At 48.5% G+C, this 25,976-nt stretch overlaps 1 protein-coding gene across 1 annotated transcript; it reads right to left on the bottom strand.

Moving 5' to 3' along the window:
- Positions 1-3,453: 3,453 nt before the first annotated feature.
- On the bottom strand, positions 3,454-4,959 carry LOC123099663 (aspartic proteinase nepenthesin-2). Its single transcript, XM_044521781.1, has one exon. It carries the CDS (start codon positions 4,921-4,923, stop codon positions 3,592-3,594), a length of 1,332 nt encoding a protein of 443 aa, XP_044377716.1. The 5' UTR covers positions 4,924-4,959; the 3' UTR covers positions 3,454-3,591.
- Between the last annotated feature and the right edge of the window lie 21,017 nt (positions 4,960-25,976).

Raw genomic sequence — 25,976 nt, forward strand, 5'->3', positions numbered from 1 at the left:
TAAAACCAGGAAGATAGAGCACGGAGGGGCGTCCCCAAACCACCAATCAAGCCAATACACATTGATTTTCCATCGTTGACAACAAATTTTACGTGTTACCGAAAGTCATATCGCACCTTAACCAAATCACGCCAAAATTGAGACCCATTAGAAGTAGTGGCAAGCAATGGACTCGAGGATGGGAAGTGTTTAGCTTTAAGGATATCGAACCACAGGGTCCTAGTAGACGATTTCAAGATGTGCCACCACCACTTGATGATTAGGCACTTGTTCATAATAGAAGTGTTGAAAATACCCAAACCACCATGACTTTTAGGTCTACAAATAATCTTCCACTTAACCAACCGATACTTTCTTCTAGATATTAGCCAAATTCCAATAAAAAACCACTTTCGTGCTTGTCGAATCTAGTATGCGTGCCCTTAGGAAGCCGATAGAAACCCATAAGAAACATATGCAGGGAGGAAAGACAAGAGTTAGTGAGAATGACTTTACCAGCATTGGTGTTATAACACCCATGTTAGGGCATAACCCTATTACCCACTTTAAGGACCGTATGAGCAAAATATTTCATGAAAATCTTGGAGGGATATAATAGAATACCAAGATAATTAAAGGGAAAGGTGGCAAGCTTAAAATTAAGAAGATAAGACACCCGCTTAGCCTCTTCCTTAGAGCAACCAAGAACTAGAGCTTCACTTTTTGAGAGATTGATTTTAAGTCCAGAGAGAGATTCAAAGCAAAGGAGGACAAATTTAAGGTTGGCAATGCAAAGGTCATTATTTTCGATGAGAAGAATCGTATCATCAGCATATTGAAGGTGAGAGACACGCGAGGGGGTGAGATCAGAGATAACATGAGATATATGGCAAGTAACCGAAGCACGATCAAGGATGCAGGAGAGAACATCAGGCACAAAATTGAACGACAAGGGAGATATGGGGTCCCCTTGCCTTAGGCCTTGACCATTAGCAAAAGAAGGACTGAAAACACCGTTGACAGAGACCGCAGTATGACCACTAGAAACCAACTGCATCCGAAAACATAAGCTCCATCAAAGCCCCTAGAGAGGAAAACATCTCGGAGAAAGGACCAACGAACACAATTATAAGCCTTCTCAAAATCAATCTTCGGGATAATAGTGTTCTTCTTCTTCTTCAAATGCAGGTCATGAACTACCTCAAGCTAACAAGACCATCCAGAATGAACCATCCCTTGCTAAAAGCATATTGGGTTGGGTCAATAACACGATGGGCCATAGGAGAAAGCTTTTGATGGGAACTTAGCCAGGTTATTAATAAATGCAGTAGGTCTAAATTGACGAATGGAGTCAACATTCTTCACTTTGGGGATAGGAGACAAGATAGCATAGTTCAGATGACAGATATCAGCCGTACCCAAGCAAAAACCTTGAATAATCCACAGACTAAGTATTTAAGAACATGCCAAAAAATTAAAGAAAGGGATCGAGAACCCATCCAAGCCAAGAGCAGAACTGGAATTTGAGGAGTCCACAACCTCATCAATTTTAGAATCAAACAGAGGGATTAAAAGGTTTACATTCTCCTCCAAATAGATCAAGGAAGATGAAGGCCAAAAGTTGGAAGAAATAGATAAGGAGGAGGGAGGTTGAGCAGCCATCAGTGAAGAGTAAACCGAAAAAATGTGGGACATAATTAGAGTGGCATTAGACACAACAACCCCGCCGATAACAAGCCTGACAATCGAACAACAACGACGCCTACCATTAGCTATAGTAAAAAAGTATTCGAGGAGAGAATCACCCTTAAGGATCCAAGTAATATGACGATGTTGTTGCAAGTAAAGTTCTTCAGCCTTATTAATAGAAGTCAAGGTCGATTCCAAAGAGTACCGTTGTGACCAACCCGCATCATTCAGTCCAACAGAGTCAGCCAAGACGTTACGAGCTTTAATCTGGGACGCCAAAGGGACCTTATTCCTACGGGCATCAGAGTCTCTATTGGCCCCCAAGACTTTAAGAAACTGTCGAACGTGTTGAGATAGGAAACATCAATCATCCAAGGGGCCATAAGAGCGAAAGTTCGAAGACATCAACAAAGAGATTTTGGAGGTCACCAATTGATAGAACCCATCCACCAAGAGCCAAGAGGAGTCAAAATGGAACCCAGAGCTTGGCCGGATAAAATGAAACTCAGTATCCAATAAGAGTGGGGTGTGGTCAAAACCAATGGAGAATCATCAATAAGGGAAGAGCGAGGATAAAGAGAACCCCACCTATAGCATAAATACAGAATCAAGCACATTGCAAACTGAATCAAGTCGCCGATAATACCAGGTGTACCGAGCTTCTACCTGAGGCAATTCACAAAGAACCAAATTGTTAATGAAATCATTAAAGGAATCACAGGGAACCAGGAAAAGTTCAAGTTATTCTTGTCGGCAGGGGAGCGAAGAAGATTGAAGTCACCCCCAACAAGGACTTGAAGGGATAAAGAAGAAATTTTCAGAGAGAGCTCATCCAAAAAACATGAGAAAAGGTGTGGTCAGCAGGACCATAAATAACAATGATTTTCCAGCGACAGTTGAGGTCACGCTGACAAAGAACCATACTCGCAAAGTAGTTACCGAAATCAAAAGCAACAAAATACAAAACATCGAGCTTAGCCACGATCAAAATCCCACCAGAGTGGCCAGAAGCCAGAAGCCACTTCCAAATAAATCGACCGGAACCCTCAATCGAAGATAGGACAGAAGAAGAAAAGGAATTTCGATGGTCTCTTGAAGGCAAATAACATCAATTAGAAACATGAGCGTAGTTTCTTAATTGATTTCAGCGCCCCCTAGCCATGAAGCCTCTCTTATTCCAGAATAAAATCATCATTTAAAGGATAAGTTTTTGATACGGAGAATCAACCATGAAGGGGCCAAAAGACTATTGTTTTTTTCTTTCTGTGTGGTTTACTTGCATGACTTGGTTGGAAACAACCATCCAAGGACGCAGGCGTACCATCGGCCCCCACCACCGAATTAGGAAGAGAAGATGACGAAGGGTGATCAACAACAGCAACATCATTCAAAGACCAAGAAGAAGCAAGATCAGGAGCTTTGGCCAAAGAGGTTTGCGCCACCTCGTTAGCACGGAATAATAGACAACACCGAAGAAGGATTGCTAGAAGAAGAATCCAATAGAATAACTGAGTCTAACACAACCTCAAGCAAGTGTGAATCAGGATAATCAAGAAGCACTAAGAATTTGGGAGATGAAATCAGGATGCACCAAGAATCGGAGGTGAAATCGGTATGGCTATATGGCGGCCTTGAATTTCTTTTTCTTTTTCCTTTTTTTTGAGCGCCTAGTATGCGGTCTCCTTGAGGTGTCTTGAGGAAATTCAACAATTCAGAAGTTTCCATCACTAAAAAATCAAATGTTCTACAAAAATTATTACTCAAAGTTTCTAAAAATATAGATAATTTATATGAATATTTTATTATCCAAATTTATGGACGAAGTGTGATCCAACATATGAGGGGTCTTAATAATTACATGACTTTTTTTAGACAATATAATAATTACATAACTGAACGAAGTAGTATATATGATGCATGCTACTAGGGCGTGGGCGTCTCGAACGTGAGCAGGCCACCGGCAATGTCGAAGATCATGTTGGTGCCCGTTTGCAGCAGGCTGCCGAGGACCGATCCACCCTTGGACGGCAGTACGGTCAGGCACACTTTCAACCCGTCCTTGAAGAAGTAGTTCTCGGGCTTGACCTCCATCGTCGCGTTCACGCCATCGAACACCAGCGTCAGCGCCGGCACCGTCACGTCGGAGAAGGACCACCTCCTGTAGCACAGCTGGTGGAGGTCCTCCGCGTCCACCGGAGTCACACCCTGAGACTCGATGCTGCTCACCAGCGCGCGCCTCAAGGCGCCGTACGCGGTCTCCTCGAGGTAGGTCGCCGGCCAGGTCGAGCTCAGGAATACCCCGCCGGAGCCGTCCGCCTGGAGGTCGAACGTCCCCGCCGGGATGCCGTCGAGGTCATGGCCGTCGACCTGTATGCTGCTGAGCCCGACGTAGTACAGGTCAGGTTGCATGACGCTTCTAAGTAGCGGCGTGGAGCGGCTGCCCTGAGTCTGCGGCACGGCGGCGTCGCCCAAACGGATGACGCTCTCGGAGCCGTCCGCGTCGTCGGACGCCAGAGTGTAGGAGAACCTCGAGAGCCCGAGCTGCGACACGAGGGAGATGTTCCCCCTGCCGAAGCCGAACAACGCGGACGCGCCGCCGGAGAGCTCCACCGTGCTGCTGGCCACGCAGCCGAACACGATGCCTGGGACGGACGTCGCGCCGAAGGTGAACGTCTCGGTGGCGAAGGAGCCGTGCGTGTAGGCGTTGGACTGGTTGCCGGCGCCGTAGTACGTGGCGTTGTACGCGCAGTCGCCGTCGCCGACGCAGGCAGTCGCGTTGCCCAGCACGCCCGGGCACGTCGGGCTGCCGCAGGGGATCTTGGAGAAGGACGCGGAGTCGGCGGGCCGGAAGGCAGGCGCCCGGCAGGCGTCGCAGGGCGCGCACTGCGCCCAGACTAGCTGGGAGGTTATGTCCATGACCCCGGAGATGACCTGCGCGGGGGACGTCCCGATGGAGATGTCGAAGACGACCAGGCCGGCGGCGTCGGCTCGCACGCCGCCCAGCAGCTGGTTCTTGAGGTGCCCCGCCGCCTTCCACATGAGCTCCATCACGCCCTGCTTCGCTTGCTCTTTCAAGAAAGCTTTGACCAGGTTCCTCAAGAGCGGGGACGCGCGGATGACGGCCGTTCTGAGGAGTGGGACCAGGACGGCCGGCGACGACGAGACGGGCGCGGGCGCAAGGAGAAGCTGGAGGATGAGAACCGAAGCTACTAGCGTCGTCATGGCGACTGCGAGGCTTCCGCTTGACCGACCCATGCTACCTTCGATCTCCTTGGCTAGCTCCTGGCTGTTGCTGCTGCTTCTTTCTGCTCAAGCCGGCTGATTTTATTTATGGTGAAGTCTGATTTGCTCCGGGTTGACTCGGGGGGCAGTGAAATTTCGATGCACTGACATAGAGCACAACTGGTTGACGACGCCACCAAAGTCAACGGTCAATGGCGTAAGATGCCCAAGCATGGCGTTTTCCTATTGGCCATTGATGAGCCGGAGGGTTCATAGTATTGAATCCATTCCACAGGTTTTTAGAGAACGCGCTTTGGCTTAGCCGTGGAATTTCCTTACTTGTGCTGTCAACGTCTCAACTCATGTTGGCATTGACCGCATGATGGCCGGTTGGATTTAGATTTCAGAGATTTAAAAAATCGGTTTTGCTTAAACACACATTTAGATGTGACTTAAATATTACACATCTAAATCATGTGCCATTGATTTTACGCTAAGATTTGTGCGTGTATTTTTTTTCTTTATATTTGATTGAGTCACCTGCAGACCCTGGAAATAATCTTGTTTGTGTGTGTGCTGCAGTGATGTGCATGCGGTGTTATCTAAGCTATGTGTCGCGATGGTGCAGTGGTAAGATCGTTACCGAATTACTGTTTCTCTGCTGCTGGAAATGGCAATCGATTCATCTGAAGTAGGAAGCGTGAAGGTCCATACTCATGGAAGGCAGCAGAGCCATGAATGGATGATGATGGACTAATATCAGCTAGAGCTTGGGTGAACATCTCTTGGATCTGGAGTAGATGTGTCTGCCAAGTGGCCATGACTCTAGAACTAGAATGTACACCATGCCTCGCCGAGGACCTTTGTTTTAGAAGAAAGATACACGAAGCGTTCAATTTTTAATTTAATAAAATGTGAAACGAAGTCATAACAGAACGATATGACATATCAAAGTGGTTCAACTTGCTCCCCCATACGCCTCCTTGGTAACTCCAGCGCAACCCTCCGTCTGGTGAAAAGTGTACATCTAGCTTCAAAATTTGTCGATAAAAAAGTGTATTTCTATCTTCTCAATGCACTTTAAAGTTGAAAAAAATACTTCTCTCTCATCACACGGTAATCAAGACCCAATAGCAATCTACACATGGTCTTCTTAATTTCTACATGCACTTAGCTCGTTGGGGGTTAGGTAATTAAAGAGGAGAGAGATGGTGGCTTGCACCTTTCCAATGCATTTTTTTACTTAACTCCATAATTTGTCCTAAAATTTCTAGATGTATAGTCTTTACCGGACGGTGGGAGTACCTCTTTTCTCACCATCACTTTATGTCCGGCAGCCGTTATATGTATAACTTCTTCTTGAACTTTGACGGCTTTGCAACTTGTTCTCCTTCTACACATTAATATCAACAAGTTCATGTTTCTAGGCGGAAGACAATACCGTATAGCAGGGTGCTGCGGTGGCGTCTTGGGCGGCCGAGTCTTGGGCGCGGCGGAGGCTGCGTGGCGAAGGTGGCGGGGTGGGCCGGCGCGGCGTGATGGCGGGGCGGCTGGTGCTGGTTTTGTCAGATCTGGTGCCTGGAGTCGCGGGCTGTGGGCAGCGAGGGCCGTTGTCCTCCACCGTGGTGGCGATGGCGTCGGCGTGGTGGAGGCAGCGGTCCTTGTGCTCTTGTCGCATAACAACAACGACCTGCATGATCGGCCCTTCTTGATTTGGCCGTCGGCGTGTTCCGGAACTACTGCTGGGGATCTTGCCCAAGGATATCTGTGTAACACCCCGCATGTAACCTGCCATATTTGTAACTCCGACTCTTGCCATTTCCGGCTATGTGTTATGATTTTCCCTCCGTTGTCGGGTTTTGTCTTTCATTTTGTATTTTGTCATGTCATGCATTTTTCATATCATGTCATCATGTGCATTGCATTTGCATACGTGTTCGTCTCATGCATCCGAGCATTTTCCCCGTTGTCTGTTTTCCAATCCGGCGCTCCTATCTCCTCCATGCTCTAGGTCGTTCGATCACGATCGTGTGGGCAAAAACCGCACCTCATTTGGAGTCTCCTAGCTCCCTCTAGCTATATAAGTGCATCTCCTCCCGTATACGAATCGCAGACGAAACCCTAGTTTCTCCACCGCGCGCCGCCGGACGAAAACGCCTGCGACGGACACGTCCGCCCGCCAGCGCCGTCGCCACGTGTCACCGCCGCCTTCGCGCCGCCGCGGCCCGCCGGGCCCGAGGCTGGCCCGCCCGCGCCCCGACCGGGCCCCGCGCCGCGCTGCCGTCTCCGCCGCGGCCTCCCCGCCGCCACAGCGCCGGCCGGCCCCGCCGCCCCGCCACCTCGCCGGCACCGGCCGCCGCCGCCGCCACCGCGCGCCTGCCGCCGCCGCCGCCGGCCATCGCCGTCGCCGGCCCCGAGGCCCGCCGCCTCCTCCTTCCTCCGGCGCCACTCCGCCCCCCCTCGCCGCCGCGGCCTCCCTCTCCTCTCCTCCCGCCGGCGAACTCCATCGAGCTCGAGGAGCTCACGATCTGGATCCGTTCGGTGAGCGTTGACTTTTTCCTGAGCCTCCAAATCCTCTAAGTCCTCAAATCTTTACAGCATCTTGTCATGTTCGTGATGCCATAACTCCTTGCATGTAGCTCCGATTTGCGCATGTAATATGTCAAATTGTTCGCCTCGTGATGCTCTATATTTTGTTCGATTGCACCATGTTCATTAGAGGTCATCTTGATGCCCAAATCTCTGTTGGAAGAGGGCTAGTTGCTGTTATTCTCTGGTTCTTAGCAGAACTTGGAGATTTGTCATTTTTGTATCATTAAATTTGTGCATCTTTTGGGCATGAGCTCTACATGTGTTTTGAAGTATGCCACGCCATCTTTCCAGTGGTGTAGTCCATGTGTTTTTGTGATCTCTGTGGTGACTAGCACAAGCATGCAAAGTAGGCCCCGTAATATTTCTGATTTCAGGGACGTGATATTTTTGTGATCTCCTTGTCTACTGTAATTTTTGTGATCTCCTTGTCTGCTGTAATTTTGTTGCCATGTAAACTTGATCTACAGAGAGATCCATACATATTTTGGAGATGTTCAGTAAGGATGTTTTGTAGCTATAGTTGTAATTGATCCATTCCTGCAATTGTTTGCAATTATGGAGTGCCATAGCATGACTCAATCTTGCTCTACTTTTGCTATAAAATATTTCTGGCAGATTCTTAACATGATTTGCAATCTTGCCAAGCTTATTGTAGTTGATCTATACATGCTATGCAATTGTTCTTACCATGGTTAGCTTCATAAACATGTCATCTTGCTGTAGGTATGCTTGATTTGTCATGCATTGCTCTGTAGTGAGTGCATCAAGCTCACAAAGAGGCCTACATATTATTATTTCTGCCATGCTCTGTTTTCTGCCAAGTCTGAAACCTGATAACGAAACTTGCTATGTTTACATGCTTGTCATCATATCTTCTGGTCCTTTTAGGCTTATGGTCAGTAAGGGACTTTTGTCATATGCATTTAGTAGAACACTACCATGCCTTGTTTTTCTATGTTAAGTTCCTGTAGCATGTTGATTTCGTGCTCTGAACATTGCCACCTGATGCTGTTTTCTGCCATGTCCAGTTTTTCACCAAGTCTGCGATCCTGTTATCTTTTGCACTTTTGCCATGCTTGTTTGAGTTTGATATGTTCTGAACCAGCCGTAGCTCAGTGTTCATCTTTTGTCAAGCATCTCCTGTAGATTGCTGCCATATGCTTTGTTGCTATGTTGGGGTGCTTTAGCATTGTTACTTGTTGTATTTTAGGTGCTATCATGCTGTTAACCGCAGATTCGTGTCATTCTTGTTTTGCTTGCCATTTGCAAACTGTGCATCCGTTTCCGGTGATCTTTATATCGATTTCGACCGAAATCATCTCATCTTTCCAGTGGCATGCTTGGTTTGCCAAGTTACTGCCATGTTCATCATTTTCCTTCCGGAGCACGCATATGCATCGCATATCATATCTTGCATATCATACATGTTTTGCATCATGTTGCTTGCGCATTCCTCGTGATTGATTGTGGTTCCGTTTGTTTGTGTTCTTGTCTTGGGTAGAGCCGGGAGACGAGTTCGTGAACGAGGAACCTGTCGAGTACGCTTACGAGGATCAAGCTTTCGACAACTCTGAGAATCTTGCAGGCAAGATGACCACCCCTCGAAATCACTTCTATCTTTGCTATGCTAGTTGTTCGCTCTATTGCCATGCTCCGCTACCTATCACTTGCTATATCATGTCTCCCATTTTAGCCATGTCAGCCCCTAACCATCCTCTCCTAGCAAACCGTTGTTTGGCTAAGTTACCGCTTTTGCTCAGCCCCTCTTATAGCGTTGCTAGTTGCAGGTGAAGTTGAAGTTGTTCCATGTCGGAACATGGATATGTTGGGATATCACAATATCTCTTATTTAATTAATGCATCTATATATATTTTGGTAAAGGGTGGAAGGCTCGGCCTTATGCCTGGTGTTTTGTTCCACTCTTGCCGCCCTAGTTACTGTTATACCGGGATTATGTTCCTTGAGTTGCGTTCCTTACGCGGTCGGGTGATTTATGGGACCCCCTTGACAGTTCGCTTTGAATAAAACTCCTCCAGCAAGGCCCAACTTTGGTTTTACCATTTGCCACCTAAGCCTTTTTCCCCCGGGTTTTCGCGAGCCCGAGGGTCATCTTATTTTAACCCCCCGGGCCAGTGCTCCTTCGAGTGTTGGTCCGAACTGAGCAGACTGCGGGGCCCCCTCCTGGAAACTCGAGGTCTGGTTTTACTCGTAGGATGTCTCATCCGGTGTGCCCTGACAACGAGATATGTGCAGCTCCTATCGGGATTTGTCGGCACATTCGGGTGACTTTGCTGGTCTTGTTTTACCATTGTCGAGATGTCTTGTAAACCGGGATTCCGAGACTGATCAGCTCTTTCCCGGAGAAGGTTTATCCTTCGTTGACCGTGAGAGCTTATGATGGGCTAAGTTGGGACACCCCTGCAGGGTATTATCTTTCGAAAGCCGTGCCCGCGGTTATGAGGCAGATGGGAATTTGTTAATGTCCGGTTGTAGAGAACTTGTCACTTGAACCAATTTAAAATACATCAACTGCGTGGGTAGCCGTGATGGTCTCTTCTCGGCGGAGTCCGGGAAGTGAACACGGTCTGAGTTATGTATGACGTAAGTAGGTGTTCAGGATCACTTCTTGGTCATTGCTAGATGACGTCCGTTCCGTTGCTTCTCTTCTCGCACTCATTTGCGCAAGTTAGCCACCATATATGCTTTTGCCGCTGCAGCTCCACCTCATTACACCATCCTTTCCTATAAGCTTAAATAGTCTTGATCTCGCGGGTGTGAGATTGCTGAGTCCCCGTGACTCACAGATTCTACCAAAACAGTTGCAGGTGCCGATGATGCCAGTGCAGATGATGGCGTCGATCTCAAGTGGGAGTTCGACGAGGAACGTGGTCGTTACTATGTGTCTTTTCCTGATGATCAGTAGTGGAGCCCAGTTGGGACGATCGGGGATCTAGCATTTGGGGTTGTCTTATTTTCATCTGGATTTTGACCGTAGTCGGTCTATATGATTGTATTTTGGATGATGTATGATTAATATTTATGTATTGTGTGAAGTGGCGATTGTAAGCCAACTCTTTATCCCATTCTTGTTCATTACATGGGATTGTGTGAAGATGACCCTTCTTGCGACAAAACCACTATGCGGTTATGCCTCTAAGTCGTGCCTCGACACGTGGGAGATATAGCCGCATCATGGGCGTTACAATCTGGATCAGATAGTATCCGGTTGTGCGCGTCCATATCAGCCTACGTGGCTCCATGAGGGCGCGGCACGAAACTCTGTTGTTTGTTGACACCATGGGACATGTCGACATCTCGATTTCCATGGCACAGATAGCAGCAGGGAAAGTCTTGATAGCTAAGATCGAAGGATCAGTAAGGTGGAGGGGGCCTTGAAGGCGATGAAGTCAGCTAGGTGTTTGATAAATTTCAGTAGTAGTAGTAGTAGTAGTGTCAAGTGGGGGCGGCGGCACAGAAGGTTTCATTTTGGTGGCGCTCCTCTGGTGTTGAGTCGTGACTTTAAGGGTGAAACCTAAGGCCTGGCCTTCATTGGTTGTGTCTGACAATTGCTCGGTTGAAGGTGTTGTTTTGAGAGCTTGGTCTGTCTCCAGGGTGAAAACCTATGTTCTTGGATCGGGCCATGATGGCGCTTGTGCATTGTTTCCTTCTTGAAGGCGTCACTTTTGGAGACCTTTTACGTTTTCCGGGTGCTATGATTGAATGTAATTGGTATCTTCACGATATTAATATATTCCCCTTTTCAAAATGCATTAGGTGAAATATATGATCATCAACGAGTAAACATATCAAATGGGAAATAACTATTTTATTGATTCTCATCTAGAAACTCACAAATTGCACTCTAGAAAATAAATAATTTCATTAATTGACAGGATATCGAGAGAAGCGTTGTTATGGTGAAACACAGTTCAAAGGGGTAGTACTCCCTCCGTCCGGGCCTCACGGCATCGCTAGCATGTCCGCTTTATAAGGAGCAACTCTAACGGGGTGACTCAAACGGACACGCGCTTTGTCCGTTTTTCGTCCGTTTGGATCAGCCATGCGGACATCCGCGTCCGCTTTTCCATATGGGTCGGCTTGACCGCCCAATGGGAGGCGGACGCAAATTTGCGCGCGAATAAAAAAACACGTGGCACAGAAAACAAACTTTAATTTACAATATCTGGCCGGTCAACCGCCAATCAAAGTCCACTTAAACCTAATTAAACATTAATTAAACATAAAAAAGTTGATGCCTCCTCGCAGCCCTAGACGTCGGCCTTGCCCTTGCCCTTGCCGTCGTCATCGCCGCCGGTGAGGTCGATGAAGACGGGAGGCGGTCCGGCCCAACCAAAGGCAGCTTGGTAGACCGCCAGGGTTGCCTCCTCTGGCGTCTATTGCGGCTGCGGCTGAGGCAATGCAGCGGCGCGGGCGCGCTCCTCCTCCTCTGCCTCCCGTTCCCTCTGCATGAGCTGCTCCACGTCGTCCCACTCCTCCGCAAGCCGGCGCTGCCGCCAATGCTGCAGGTACATGGCCTCCTGCTCTGGCGTGGCACCAAGCCAAATGGGGGGGGGCATTGACGAACTCCTCCACCTGGCCGGTCCAGGCGTACCTCTCGCCCGGCTCGGGCGCAGGCGTCGTCAGGGTTAGCGGTGGCGGAGACGGCGGCAGCACACAGTCGCCTTCTGCGGAGAGGGCCATGGCCTCCGCCATCTCCGCCTCATACGCGGCCTCCTCAGCTGCTGCTGCTTCGGCCTTCCACCCTCCAACTCGATGGAGTCAGCAAAGGCCTCCGCCGGCGCCTCCTGGTATGCCGCCTCGGCTTCCTCCTCCTCTGGCCTGATGACGGGGGGAGGTAGGGGGTGCGCGTGGTGGCGCTGCACGCCTCGCCGCCGTTGCTCCTCGTGTTTGAGGGCAAACCAGGCCTCCCAGTTGGGGGAGTCCGCGGCGTACTCGAGCATGCGCCAGCATGAGTTGCGCCCGGCACCTGCACACCTCCTCGTCGTGCGCCCACTGTGTCTACGGCACCGCCGACATCGGGATCCGATCCGGATCTAGGTGCCAGTGGTGTGGCAGCGTGACATCTGGGTAGGGCAGCGACTGCCTGAACTCCCAGTGCCACCGAGCTTGGTGCACCGGGATGTTCAGGCGTTGCCGCCTTGAGCGGTCACGTGCCGGCGGAGGAGGAGGAGGGAGAGGGACACGAGAAGATGAGTCGCCTTTGCCCTTGCCCTTGCTGCTGCCGAAGAGCCCCATGGCTAGGGTTTGGCTTGTCGCCGGCGAGGAAGCACGAACGGGGTGGGGGGGGGGGGGGCAGAGGTGGACGGAAGTGGATGAGGTCGCCCCCCCCGCACGCGTGGGGTGAAAAAAGGACCTTTCATGTGGCTGACTAGTGGGCCCAGTGTTCGTGGCCATCATAAATTAGACGGCGGGTGGTGGTTGGGTGGCCGACAAGTGGGCCCGCGGCGGAGACCGAGGAGACGAACGACGCGTTCGCGCCGACGCATTTCAGGCGCAATTTTGGACCAAAAATGGGTTCGCGCGGACGCGATGCGGGCGGATATTGGGAATGGGTCGACGCGTTAGGCCAGCGATTTTATCCACGGCGACCCAAACAGACGTGGCGGATAAAATGGGTCGCCCCGTTGGAGTTGCTCTAAGGCCTCACGTTGGGAAGGTGCATGCATGTTGTATGCAACCACTTCATTGATTGCATTGAGAGCCATTGTTATGGTGCCATGGCTGGGGAATTAATAAGCTGCATGTGTGCTTTTTCATTGGCTTTTATGCGTGAGCTCGCATGTGAGAGATTGCATTGGGAGTTGAATGAAAGAATTAATGTGAGTAAATAAGTATGTGCCTTCATCCAAGAGAAGTAGTCTTTAGGCCTAATAAACTCGGATGAAGGGAGTATTGATCTTCGTCATATGGTGGAAGGGTTAAAACATTTTTTTTGTAACAGTGATAAAAGCTCCAGCAAATAGTTGAAAAGGGAGAAGACAACAAGCACACATGTTGAAGATAAGTTTAGACTTAATCCAATCATAGCATAATAGCATACTTACAAGCCTTCAAGTATACGTCCGGGTTATGTAACCCGAATAATGAGTTGAAGATCTAAACTCCGGTTTACCAGCATCAAGAATACTTTCTATGTGTTATCATTGTGAATCAAATTTAAGCCGGCGAAGTAAAGCCGCCCTTGCACTCTGTTGATGTGACCAAAAGAACTTGTTGTAAGTCAGAAGATCAAAACTTAGGGGCTTCCGGTTCGAATACGACCAGAGAACCGTCCCAAAGGGGTTAAGCTAAGATTCGAATGCGATCATATAGCCCCCAGTGGCTTTGGCGATGCCGATCAAGAGGGTACCGACAGCTATGTTCTCTTTGGTTCGAATACGACCCATGTTTGAACAGGAAGGCCCCAAATGACCTTAAGAGTTGTTTAACGACGCTGATTCGAATACGATCCACGTCGGTTCCCAAAGGGGGTTGAGCTATGATTCAAATATGATCAAAGAAAACTCCCCAATGAGCTCGGCAATTTGCCAATCAAGTGGGTATCGACAGCTATGTTCTCTTTGGTTCGAATACGACCTATGTTTGAACAGGAAGCCCCCAAATGATCATATTGTTTACGGCTAGATTCGAATACAATCATAAGCCGGATCCGCCTCCAAGTGACCATGTGATATTGTAATGGAAATAACACGTTTACCTTTGAAGGAGAAAAAGGACAGAGGTCCTGCTTTATTATTTATCATAATATATACATAGCTATAGAAATATGTACATTATGAGAGCCGGTGGCTCAAGTGTAATAAGGCCGAAGCTGAGCTATGTTCCACGGCCGACGAGTCTCTTCCTCCGACGTGAGTGAATCTTTGTGCTCCCGAACGTCGATAAGGTAGTATGACCCGTTGTGCAAGTTCTTGCTGACCACAAAGGGCCCTTCCCAAGGCGGGGATAACTTATGTGCATCTATTTGATCTTGGATGAGCCGGAGCACCAGATCACCTTCCTGGAAGACCCGGGACTTAACCCGGTGGCTGTGATAACGGCGCAGGTCTTGTTGGTAAATCGCTGAGCGAGCTGCTGCCACATCACGCTGTTCCTCCAACAAGTCAAGAGCATCTTGGCGCGCCCGCTCATTATCCGCCTCAACATAAGCCGCCACTCGAGGTGAATCATGACGGATGTCGCTAGGGAGGACTGCCTCCGCTCCATAAACCATGAAGAACGGCGTGTAACCCGTAGATCTGTTAGGAGTAGTATTGATGCTCCATAACACGGAGGGCAACTCCTCCACCCAACAACCCGGCGTCCGTTGCAAAGGGACCAAAAGCCGGGGCTTGATGCCCTTCAAAATCTCCTGATTAGCTCTCTCAGCTTGACCATTGGATTGAGGGTGAGCCACTGACGAAACATCAAGTCGAATATGCTCTCGCTGAAAAAACTCCTCCATGGCGCCCTTAGACAGATTGGTACCATTGTCAGTTATAATGCTGTGTGGAAAACCAAAGCGAAATATCACCCTTTTCATGAACTGAACTGCAGTGGCCGCGTCACACTTGCTAACTGGCTCTGCCTCAACCCACTTTGTGAACTTGTCAACTGCCACCAAGAGGTGGGTCTTCTTATCCTTGGACCTTTTAAAAGGCCCAACCATATCAAGCCCCCAGACCGCAAATGGCCAAGTAATTGGAATCATCCTCAGCTCCTGAGCCGGCACATGAGCCCGCCGTGAGAACCTCTAGCAACCATCACATTTACTGACCAAGTCTTCCGCATCAGCATGAGCCGTCAGCCAATAAAAACCATGACGAAAGGCTTTGGCCACAAGGGATTTTGAGCCGGCATGATGGCCACAATCCCCCTCGTGAATCTCACGCAAAATATCTTGGCCTTCCTCAGGGGAAACACAATGCTGGAAAGTTCCAGTGACACTGCGGCGATGTAGCTCACCATTGATAATTATCATTGACTTAGACCGCCGGGTTATTTGTCTGGCCAAAGTTTCATCCTCAGGCAACTCTCCCCGGGTCATGTAAGCCAAATATGGTACTGTCCAGTCTGGGGTGATGTGAAGAGCCGCCACCAACTGTGCTTCCGGGTCAGGGACAGCCAAGTCTTCCTCTGTAGGTAACTGAACAGAAGGGTTATGCAAGATGTCCAAGAAAGTATTAGGCGGCACCGGCTTTCGCTGAGAGCCCAGCCGGCTTAGTGCATCAGCCGCCTCGTTCTTCCTGCGATCGATGTGCTCTACTTGGTAACCCTGAAAGTGTCCAGCAATGGCATCAACTTCACGGCGATAAGCCGCCATGAGAGGGTCCTTGGAATCCCACTTGCCTGATACTTGTTGAGCCACTAAGTCTGAGTCGCCGAAGCACCTTACTCGGCTCAAGCTCATCTCCTTAGCCATCCGAAGACCATGGAGCAAGGCCTCGTACTCGGCCGCATTGTTAGTACAAGGAAACAGCAATCGTAGCACATAATGAAACTTATCACCTTTGGGGGAAGTCAATACAACTCCAGCCCCCGAGCCCTCCAATTGCCTAGACCCATCGAAGTGAATAGTCCAATATGTATTATCCGGTTTTTCTTCGGGCACCTGTAGCTCTGTCCAATCGTTGATGAAATCCACCAAAGCTTGAGATTTAACAGCAGTGCGTGGTACGTATTTCAGACCATGAGGCCCAAGCTCTATAGCCCACTTAGCCACTCTCCCTGTGGCTTCTCTGTTTTGGATGATATCTCCAAGGGGAGCAGAACTAACCACAGTGATGGGGTGACCATGGAAATAATGCTTAAGTTTCCGGCTTGCCATGAACACACCATAAACAAGCTTCTGCCAATGTGGATACCGCTGTTTGGACTCGATGAGCACTTCACTGACGTAATAAACCGGCCGCTGAACCGGATACTCCTTACCCTCTTCCTTGCGCTCCACCACCACAGCCACACTGACGGCTCGTGTGTTAGCAGCTACATACAGTAATAAGGGCTCTTTGTCAACCGGAGCAGCAAGGACTGGGGGCTCAGCCAGCTGTCTCTTCAAATCCTCAAAAGCAGCATTAGCAACATCATTCCAGATAAAGTCATCAGTTTTCTTCATCAACTGGTACAGTGGCACGGCCTTTTCACCCAAACGGCTTATAAACCGACTCAAAGCAGCGATGCGGCCTGCTAGACGCTGGACGTCGTTTATACACGCCGGCTTAGCCAGAGAGGTGATGGCTTTGATTTTTTCCGGGTTAGCTTCAATGCCTCTGTTAGAAACCAGGAAACCCAAGAGCTTGCCTGCAGGAACACCAAAAACACATTTGGCCGGGTTAAGCATCATCTTGTAAACCCGGAGATTATCAAAGGTTTCTCTAAGGTCATCGACCAGGGTCTCCTTCTCCCTGGACTTAACCACGATGTCATCCACATAGGCATGAACATTGCGCCCAATCTGGTTATGAAGACAATTCTGCACACAATGCTGGTAAGTCGCCTGTGCACTCTTGAGTCCAAAAGGCATAGACACATAACAGAAGGCTCCGAAGGGAGTGATGAACGCCGTCTTCTCCTGGTCCTTAACTGCCATTTTAATCTAATGGTATCCAGAATAAGCATCCAAGAAACTTAAGTGCTCACAACCCGCCGTAGCATCAATGATTTGATCAATACTGGGGAGAGCAAAAGGATCAGCCGGACACGCTTTGTTTAAGTCCGTGTAGTCCACACACATCCGCCAGGTGCCATTCTTCTTGAGCACGAGCACCGGGTTAGCTAACCATTCTGGATGAAAGACTTCGACAATAAACCCGGCTGCCAAGAGCCGGGCCACCTCCTCACCAATGGCTTTCCGCCTTTCCTCATTAAACCGCCGAAGGAATTGCCTGACCGGCTTAAATTTCGGATCAATATTGAGAGTGTGCTCAGCGAGTTCTCTAGGTTCACCTAGCATGTCAGAAGGTTTCCATGCAAAAATGTCCTTATTCTCACGGATGAACTCGATGAGCGCGCCTTCCTATTTTGGATCCAGATTGGCACTGATGCTAAACTGCTGAGATGAGTCACCTGGAACGAAATCAACAAGCTTAGTCTCATCAGCTGACTTAAATTTCATTGCCGGCTCATGCTCCGTGGTCGGCTTTTTCAGAGATGTCATATCTGTTGGGTCAACATTGTCCTTGTAAAACTTCAACTCCTTTGTTGCACAAACAGATTCTGCATAAGCCGCGTCACCTTCCTCACACTCCAAGGCTATCTTTCGGCTGCCATGAACCGTAATGGTCCCATTGTGACCCGGCATCTTGAGCTGTAAATATACGTAACACGGCCGTGCCATGAACTTGGCGTAAGCCGGTCGCCCAAATATGGCATGATACGGACTTCTTATCTTGACCACCTCAAAGGTCAATTTTTCCGCCCTGTAGTTGTACTCATCTCCAAAGGCCACTTCCAGCTCGATCTTACCAACTGGATAAGCCGACTTACCAGGCACCACACCATGGAAAACAGTATTGGACTGGCTGAGGTTCTTATCAATCAACCCCATACGACGGAAGGTCTCATAATAGAGGATGTTGATGCTGCTGCCTCCATCCATGAGCACCTTAGTGAACTTATATCCTCCCACCTGAGGAGCCACCACCAGGGCCAGGTGACCCGGATTATCAACCCGGGGAGGGTGATCCTCCCTACTCCACACAATAGGCTGCTCAGACCATCTTAAATAGCGTGGAACCGCCGGCTCAACAGCATTCACAGCCCTCTTATGAAGCTTCTGATCTCGCTTACACAGACTGGTGGTAAACACATGATACTGTCCACCATTGAGCTGCTTTGGATTGGTCTGGTATCCCCCCGCTGCTGTTGATGACCCTGGCTGGACTGCTGATTAAAGCCCCCTTGAACATTCTGAGGATTGGAACTTGAGCCGCCGCCCGGGCCATGAAAGCCGCCAGCGCCTGAGCCGCCGCCCGAGCCATTGTTGCCATTAAAGGCATTGGAATTCTTAAAGGCCTTCATGATTGCGCAATCTTTCCATAGATGAGTAGCTGGCTTCTCCCTAGAGCCATGCCTTGGACAAGGCTCATTCAACAGCTGTTCAAGCGTTGGGCCTGAACCGCCGGCTCGGGGAGGTGGCCTCCCCTTACATCGCTAGTTGTTACCCTTTGAGCTGGCATTGGCCACAAACTCTATGCTGCCATCAGCCTTACGCTTGCTGCCTCCTTGGTCCGCCGGGTTATGCTGAGGGCCCTTGCCATTGCCGTTCTTCTTTCCCTTCCCTGTCCTTTCATCATCTGACGCGAGGTTCTTGGTACTATCAGAGTTAGCGTACTTGACGAGAGCCGCCATCAGCGTACCCATATCATTGCAATCGCGCTTGAGCCGCCCGAGTTTCATCTTCAGGGGCAGGAAACGACAGTTCTGCTCCAACATTAGGACTGCAGAGCCGGCATCCATCTTATCAGATGAATGTATTATCTCTTTGACCCGACGAACCCAATGTGTTGTGGACTCACCCTCCTGCTATTTACAGTTAGTCAAATCTACAATTGACATAGACTGCCTACAGGTGTCTTTGAAGTTTTGGATGAATCGGGCTTTCAGCTCAGCCCAAGACCTGATAGAATTCGGTGGCAGCCCTTTCAACCAAGTGCGGGCAGTCCCATCTAACATCATGGTGAAGTACTTGGCCATTGCCGCTTCGCTGACCTCCAGCAATTCCATGGCCATCTCATAACTCTCGATCCAGGCTCCGGGTTGTAAATCAGCCGTGTAATTAGGCACCTTTCTAGGCCCTTTGAAATCCTTGGGCAGACGTTCATTGCGGAGAGCCGGCACTAGACAAGGGACACCTCCAGTCCTCGTAGGGATACCCACGTCAACGGAAGCCGTCGGATAAGCTGGGGGTGGCTGGTAAGCCGTCAACTGAGGCACCTGCTTCGCCTCTTGTCGTGCTCTGTCTTGGTCTGCTGCGTGAAAGGCTCCGTTATGAGCCGGGCCGTGGCCAGGTGGCAAGTCATGGCGTCGGACATTACTTGAGCCGGTCGCTGAGACCATGTGTCTGCTATAACTCGGGCTCCGGCCTGGACGAGGGGTTGAATGAATCCTGTCCCGGCTATAAGAATACGCCTCTTGCTGCGCCAGAGCCGTCTGAAGGAGTTCTCTAACCCGGCGGGTTTCAACCGCCGTTGGAGAGTCACCCTCAATTGGGAGAGCCGCCAGCCGCGCCGCCGCGGTGACCATGTTTTCCAACGGGTTGGCATAATGACCCGGTGGTATTGGTACGTACTGAGGCGGGGCAGGGTTCATCCGGGGAGGTCCCATTACTTGGGGCTAAATTGGCGTCCCAGCCCCGGGTACCATGATCTCTGGCGGGTTACTAGACCCTGCACCCGGCGTGTTGAAGAGGTTTCGAGGATCGTAAACCGGAGGGAGTCGGGATTGAGCCTTTTGATGCCTCCTTCTCATAACCTCATTGGATGCGTTTTGATCCATCGTGAGCCGGAAGGATTGTGCCTGAATCAGCTGAGTCTGGGCGTCGAGAGCTGCCCTCTCAGCAGCCATCCTGATCCCCTCCGCCGCCAGATCCTCCTTGGCCTTTGCTAGATCCAACTTTAACTGTGCCACCTCCGCGTCATGCTGAACTTGATCCGCCGGAGCAACCGTAGCGGTCAACAGGACCGTCATCTTGTCTGTGAGATCCATCAGCATCTGAGCCGGCGAAGGCACTAGGCTTCCTGACCCGGAGGCGGGGTTTTGAACAGGTTGCGCGCCGGCCATGAAGATTCCAACCCGGCTCGGCGGCTCAAAGGGGTCCGGAATGCTGCCGCCGTCGGAACAACCCCTGAGCCTGCCATCTTGAAGTTGATACAACGAGTTTGACTCATTCGTAGACGACTCGCCGTCAGAGCCGGCGGCCGTCTCATCACCAGATCCAGATCCTTCAGAGAGTCCTCCATGGACACATCCCACAAAAGCATGCTTCAAGGCAGGCAGAGCCCGGGCGGGTCGTGCACGCTGAGCCGTCTCGATGAGATCGGCGCAGAGATCCGGCTCAGGGCCCGGCTCACTAATCTTGCCAATGAAGACATGAATTCCGCCGAAGGGGACCCGGTACCCGTACTCAATTGAGCCGGCGTCAGGGCCCCAGTTTGCATCGTCGATGTAGAGCTTGCCGCGACGACTCTTGGTCATCTGGCCCACAGCGTATCCCTTGAGCCCTTCGAAGCTGCCCTTCAAGAACTCAAATCCACCGTGCGTCAGCCCCACGGTGGGCGCCAACTGTCGTGGAATTGTCACGGCAGATGTCCTTGAGCAAGGACTTAGTCGTGGAGCCATCGCAGCTAGGAAGCTTAAAGGGGTTAAACGGGACAAGGAACACGAGGGTTATACTGGTTCGGCCCCTTACGGTGAAGGTAAAAGCCTACGTCCGGTTGAGGTGGTATTGATTAGGGTTTCGATGACCAGGAGCTAAAATGTCCTGCCTGGTTATCGATCTTGTCTTTTTTTCTCCCTAAACCGCCACCGGGTCGTCCCTTTATATAGAGAGGTTGACGCCCAGCGGCTCTCAGAGCCCCGGCCGGCTCATAATAGTGTCCGGCTCGGACTCTTAGCTATTCTTGCCTTACACTACAAGTTTCACCCTAACGGCGGTTAACACTACGGGCCTTAAGCCACCTCCGGGTCTTAAGCCCATGATTGACCCGCCGTCTTCAAGTTTGGTGCTGGGCTTCGCATGATGACCATTATGAGTAACCCGGCCCATCTTGGGCGGGTGACTCTAATGGTTATATCCTCAACAAAACTACATTTTTTACATACTACTCCCTCCATCTGGGTTTATTAGGCCCGCTTTCATTTTGAGCCAAAGTTTAACCATTAGTTTAACTAATAACATATAAATTATATGTCATAAAAATTATATCATGTAAAACCTCTTCCAAATACAAATCTAACAATATATATTGTGTAGCATATATTTTATATATTTTTAGTCAAACTTGGATGTTGGACCCAAAATATAAGGGGGCCTAATAAATCCGGACAGAGGTAGTAGACAACCAACTATTGTTTCCTGACTCAATGTGCCACGCCATTCACCTACCGATGCTAATCCATGAACATGTTCAGTACCTTTTTGGATTTTTGGCTCCCCTCTTCTCCAAGTGTTGACCCCTTATTCCTTGTAGACCCTCATACAACATTAAGCAACAAAAAAAGTATTACTTCTAATACAACATAGAGCAATTTTTTTACTCATTATGTATACAGCCTGGAAATAAATTAGTTCCGCAAAAATTACATTGGCTGGTAGGCCTACAAAGCTTGCTCCGCTGGGTAAAAGCATGTGCTCGCCTGGCTTCATAGTGTGTGTGTCACTCTTTTTGCACGACTTTCATTTCCCGTTCTTCATTGTTTCTGGACCCATGTGGTGGGTTTTGTCGTTCGTTCGTGTGCTTGTTGCCATTGTGTGTTGGTTAACGTAGTAGAAAATAAAAAAAATTCGCCCTACGATCACCCATGAACAATATGAAGATGCATAACGGGTTGTGATCAATGATCGTTACTGACTCTGGGAGTGCAGCGGAAGTAGACAAGTCGGTGCAGATCGTACTTGAAGTCCCTCGAATGTTGATAATGATCCCGCGAACCGCCCATGAACGATCCCTCGAATGGAAGACCGAAAGCACGACCTCTCTACTTGGTTGCACGCGTACGGTCTTCACGATCCGACAGCGCTTCGCCGTCCAAAGCTAATCGTTGCCGGAGAATTAGAGAAAGGAGATTAGAACCACATGGGGTTTCTAATTATGAGGATTAGAGGTTGCTAGGGCTCGCTCTAATTAGTCATCTAGGACCAACTAGAGCGTGCACTAGATCAACTAGAGGAGGCTCCAAAACTTGTGTTTCATAGGGTGAAAATCCTCTAGTATATATAGGATTGGGGGGAAGAGGGGGCTGCCACCAAGAGGAAAGAGCCCTCTTGGGGCGCCGGCCAAGGAAGGGGGAGTAGGACTCCCCCTCCAAGTAGGATTTGGCTCCCCCTTTAGGAAAGGGGGGCGCCTCCCTTGTTGGGCCCTTGTGGCCCAACTCCTTCTCCGCCTCTTGGCCTTATTTGGCCCTGATATTAAATTAAATATATGTTTGTTCTAAACATTTTCAGAGCATAATATATATAATTTAACATCTTCGGAAACATTTTCCACCTGTATATATTAATCGGTATTACCCGATATTCACCGAAACCCTTCCAGTGACCCCGGAACGCTTTCGGAACCTCTCTGAACTATTCTGGATATTAATGAAACAATTCCACAAATATATTATCATTACTCCCGTCCTACTAACACTCAGCAGGTCATGATTACTTTAAGCTTGTGACCCCATAGGTTCGGTAACCATAGACATGAACGAAACCTCTTCGTTCAATGACAGATAGCGGAACCGTGGACATCCATATCGGTCCCTATGATTACACGAATGATATTCGAGTGAACCTTTGGTTATCATGTGATGTTCCCTTTGCTTCGCGATACTTTACAAGACCCGGTGTGCATCAGTATCCTCCTGAGTCATCACTATGCTCACTATATCGTTGCTCCCGTTACCGGTTTTGTTCTTCTTTCTCATTGACGTGTTCCAGCATCACCGTGACGTAGTAACCTATGTCTGGCCAGACGATGATGGATGCCGTCACACCGAGAGGGCCCTAAGAATATCTCTCCATCGTCGGAGCAGCAAATCCCACTCTCGAGTTGTCCAGTCACTTGTCAAACTTTTCGGTGAGCCTGAAAGTTGTCGTTATGATCACCTTGTTACAGATGACGTTTGAGCAACCCCAAAGCCCACCGTCCTGTAGGAAGTGACCAAGACACTCTCATGGTCTGAGGTACTAAAAACAAATGCTAACACTCCGTGCTATAATAGATGATTTCAGACGATATGATCACATAGTATAACAGACAAGTATTGGGTCGATTCAATATGATTGTTCTTCTAACATCATACCCTCAATGTTGTTTTAGGACTATCGTTACACTTAAAGATATCCTAAGATCCGGAAAACGTGATCACCAACAACACTTGAGATGGTCTTAGAGGCGAGACCAGGAACCTATTGTTTACCGTTTATTATTCCACACGTGCATATGAGTTTTCCACTGAGTCGCATATTCCAGGATCATAGCAGTTATAGCATGGAATATAAACTCTTAACTATAAATAATGGAAATATAATAATACAATATTATTGCCTCTAGGGCATATTTCCAACAGTCTCCCACTTGCACTAGAGCCAATAATCTAGTTAGCACATTTAACTTTTACACCAATGGCAATCCGGTGTTAGTCCATGCTTTGCTTGTGGTATAGACTTCGTCCTATCGAATCTGACAATTTCAAATCCGCGTGTATCATTTGCATTTCTATGCATCTATAATACTTTCACAAGAATTCATAATTTGTGTGAAACTGGCCTTGTATATATATTGAATTATTGGTCGAACCTTTGATTCCTTACACTGAGTTATGGAACCACTATTAAGAATAGAGTTATAATGATACAATCATCTAGAAACCATACCAATCTCATGAATGAACTTTTGATTCGTCACCCTTCATTTTTCCTTCTAAACCAATAATATACTTAGCCTTCTGTTGTAGAATTCACTGCAGTAACTTTTTGGACCAATTCCAACTTACTGTGCCACCATAAACCACTTTGAATTTGAAATCGAAAAATCACATGGAGAATAGATGAAGATGTACTACTTACAACGAGCATTCATTGATGTAACTCCTTACAACAATATCTTCACTTTCTCCATGTGTGAGAAACATGTCGTTAATCCTTAATGACATTTTTCATTGTTGTCCTATGATCAACAATTTGACCATACTAGTAACTTTTACTTACAACTAGATTGGAGTATGATAACCCACAAGTATAGGGGATCGTTTGTAGGCCTTTTTGATAAATAAGAGTGTCGAACCCAACGAGGAGCTAAAGGTAGAACAAATATTCCCTCAAGTTCTATTGACCACTGATACAACTCTACGCACACTTTAACGTTTGTTTTACCTAGAACAAGTATGAAACTATTTTGTAGGTGTGATGCTAGAATTACTTTGCAAGAATAAAACTACCAGTACTTTGCAAGATAATAAAATTTAGTTGTTTAGTAAATAGCTTTTTGTAACACAAGAGAAAGATTTGTCCCTAGGCAATTGATAACTAAACCGGTAATCCTTATTGCAATTCTATATGAGGGAGAGGCATGAGCTAACTTACTTTCTCTACTTGGATCATATGCACTTACGATTGGAACTCTAGCAAGCATCCACAACCACTAAAGATCATTAAGGTAAAATCCAACCATGGCATTAAGTATCAAGTCCTCTTTACTCCCATACGCAACAACCCACTTACTCGAGTATGTGGTTCTGTCACTCACACTACCCACCATAAGCGAATCATGAACATATTGCAGCACCCTACAGCGGGGATCCCTCACCTTTGCGCGACACGGAGGGCACCATAGGACAACACGAAAATAAAATATACAACTCATACCAATAACGATCATCAATCAACCCATATGACAAAACAGATCTACTCAAACATCATAGGATAACCACATATCATTGGGAAATAATATATAGCGTTGAGCACCATGTTTAAGTAGAGATTACAATGGGTAAAAGAGGTGTTACACTGCTGCATAGAGGGGGAGAATGTTGGTGTTGACGGTAGCAAGATTGTTGATGTAGAGCACCATCATGATCCTTGCCCCGACGACACTCCGGCGCCACCGGGAGAGAGGGGGAGAGAGCCCCCTACTTCTTCTTCCTTGGCCTCCCCCTAGATGGGAGAAGAGTTACCCCTCTTATCCATGGCCTCCATGGCGGCGGAGGGGAAGGAGCTCCTCCTAGATGGGATATGTCTCTCTGTTCTCTTCTGTTTCGCATTCCCTTGATCTGGCCTTTCACCATTTCTTAAGTATTCGAAGATCCGTAACTTCGATTGTGCAGAAATTTTAACACGATTTCCCCCTAGATATAAGCTTCCTTGCGCCCGAAGTAGAGCCCCAACCAACTTACAGGGTGCACACAAGGCACCACTGCACGCCGGGGGAGAGGTTGCGCCCTGGTGTCTTGTGGAGGCCGTGGGCCTCCGTTTGCGTTGATTCCACCACCCAAAAATTGCATATATTCCAAAATAATTCTCCGTAAAAATTTTTATTGCATTTGGACTTCGTTTGATATGGATATTCTGCGAAACAAAAAAACATGCAACAAACGGGAACTGGCACTGGGCACCGGATCATTATGTTAGTCCCAAAAAATAATACAAAATGTTGCCAAAAGTATATAAAGGTTGTATAATATTGACATGGAACAATAAAAAATTATAGATACGATGGAGACATATCAGCATCCCCAAGCTTAATTCTTGCTCGTCCTCAAGCAGGTTGTAACGCCCACGATGCGGCTA

This window comes from Triticum aestivum, chromosome 4D, assembly GCF_018294505.1.
Source record: "Triticum aestivum cultivar Chinese Spring chromosome 4D, IWGSC CS RefSeq v2.1, whole genome shotgun sequence".
NCBI classification, from domain to species: Eukaryota; Viridiplantae; Streptophyta; class Magnoliopsida; order Poales; family Poaceae; genus Triticum; species Triticum aestivum.

Coding starts and splice junctions, on each gene's coding strand:
- LOC123099663 (XM_044521781.1), bottom strand. CDS start 4,923: ATGGGTCGGTCAAGCGGAAGCCTCGCAGTCGCCATGACGACGCTAGTA.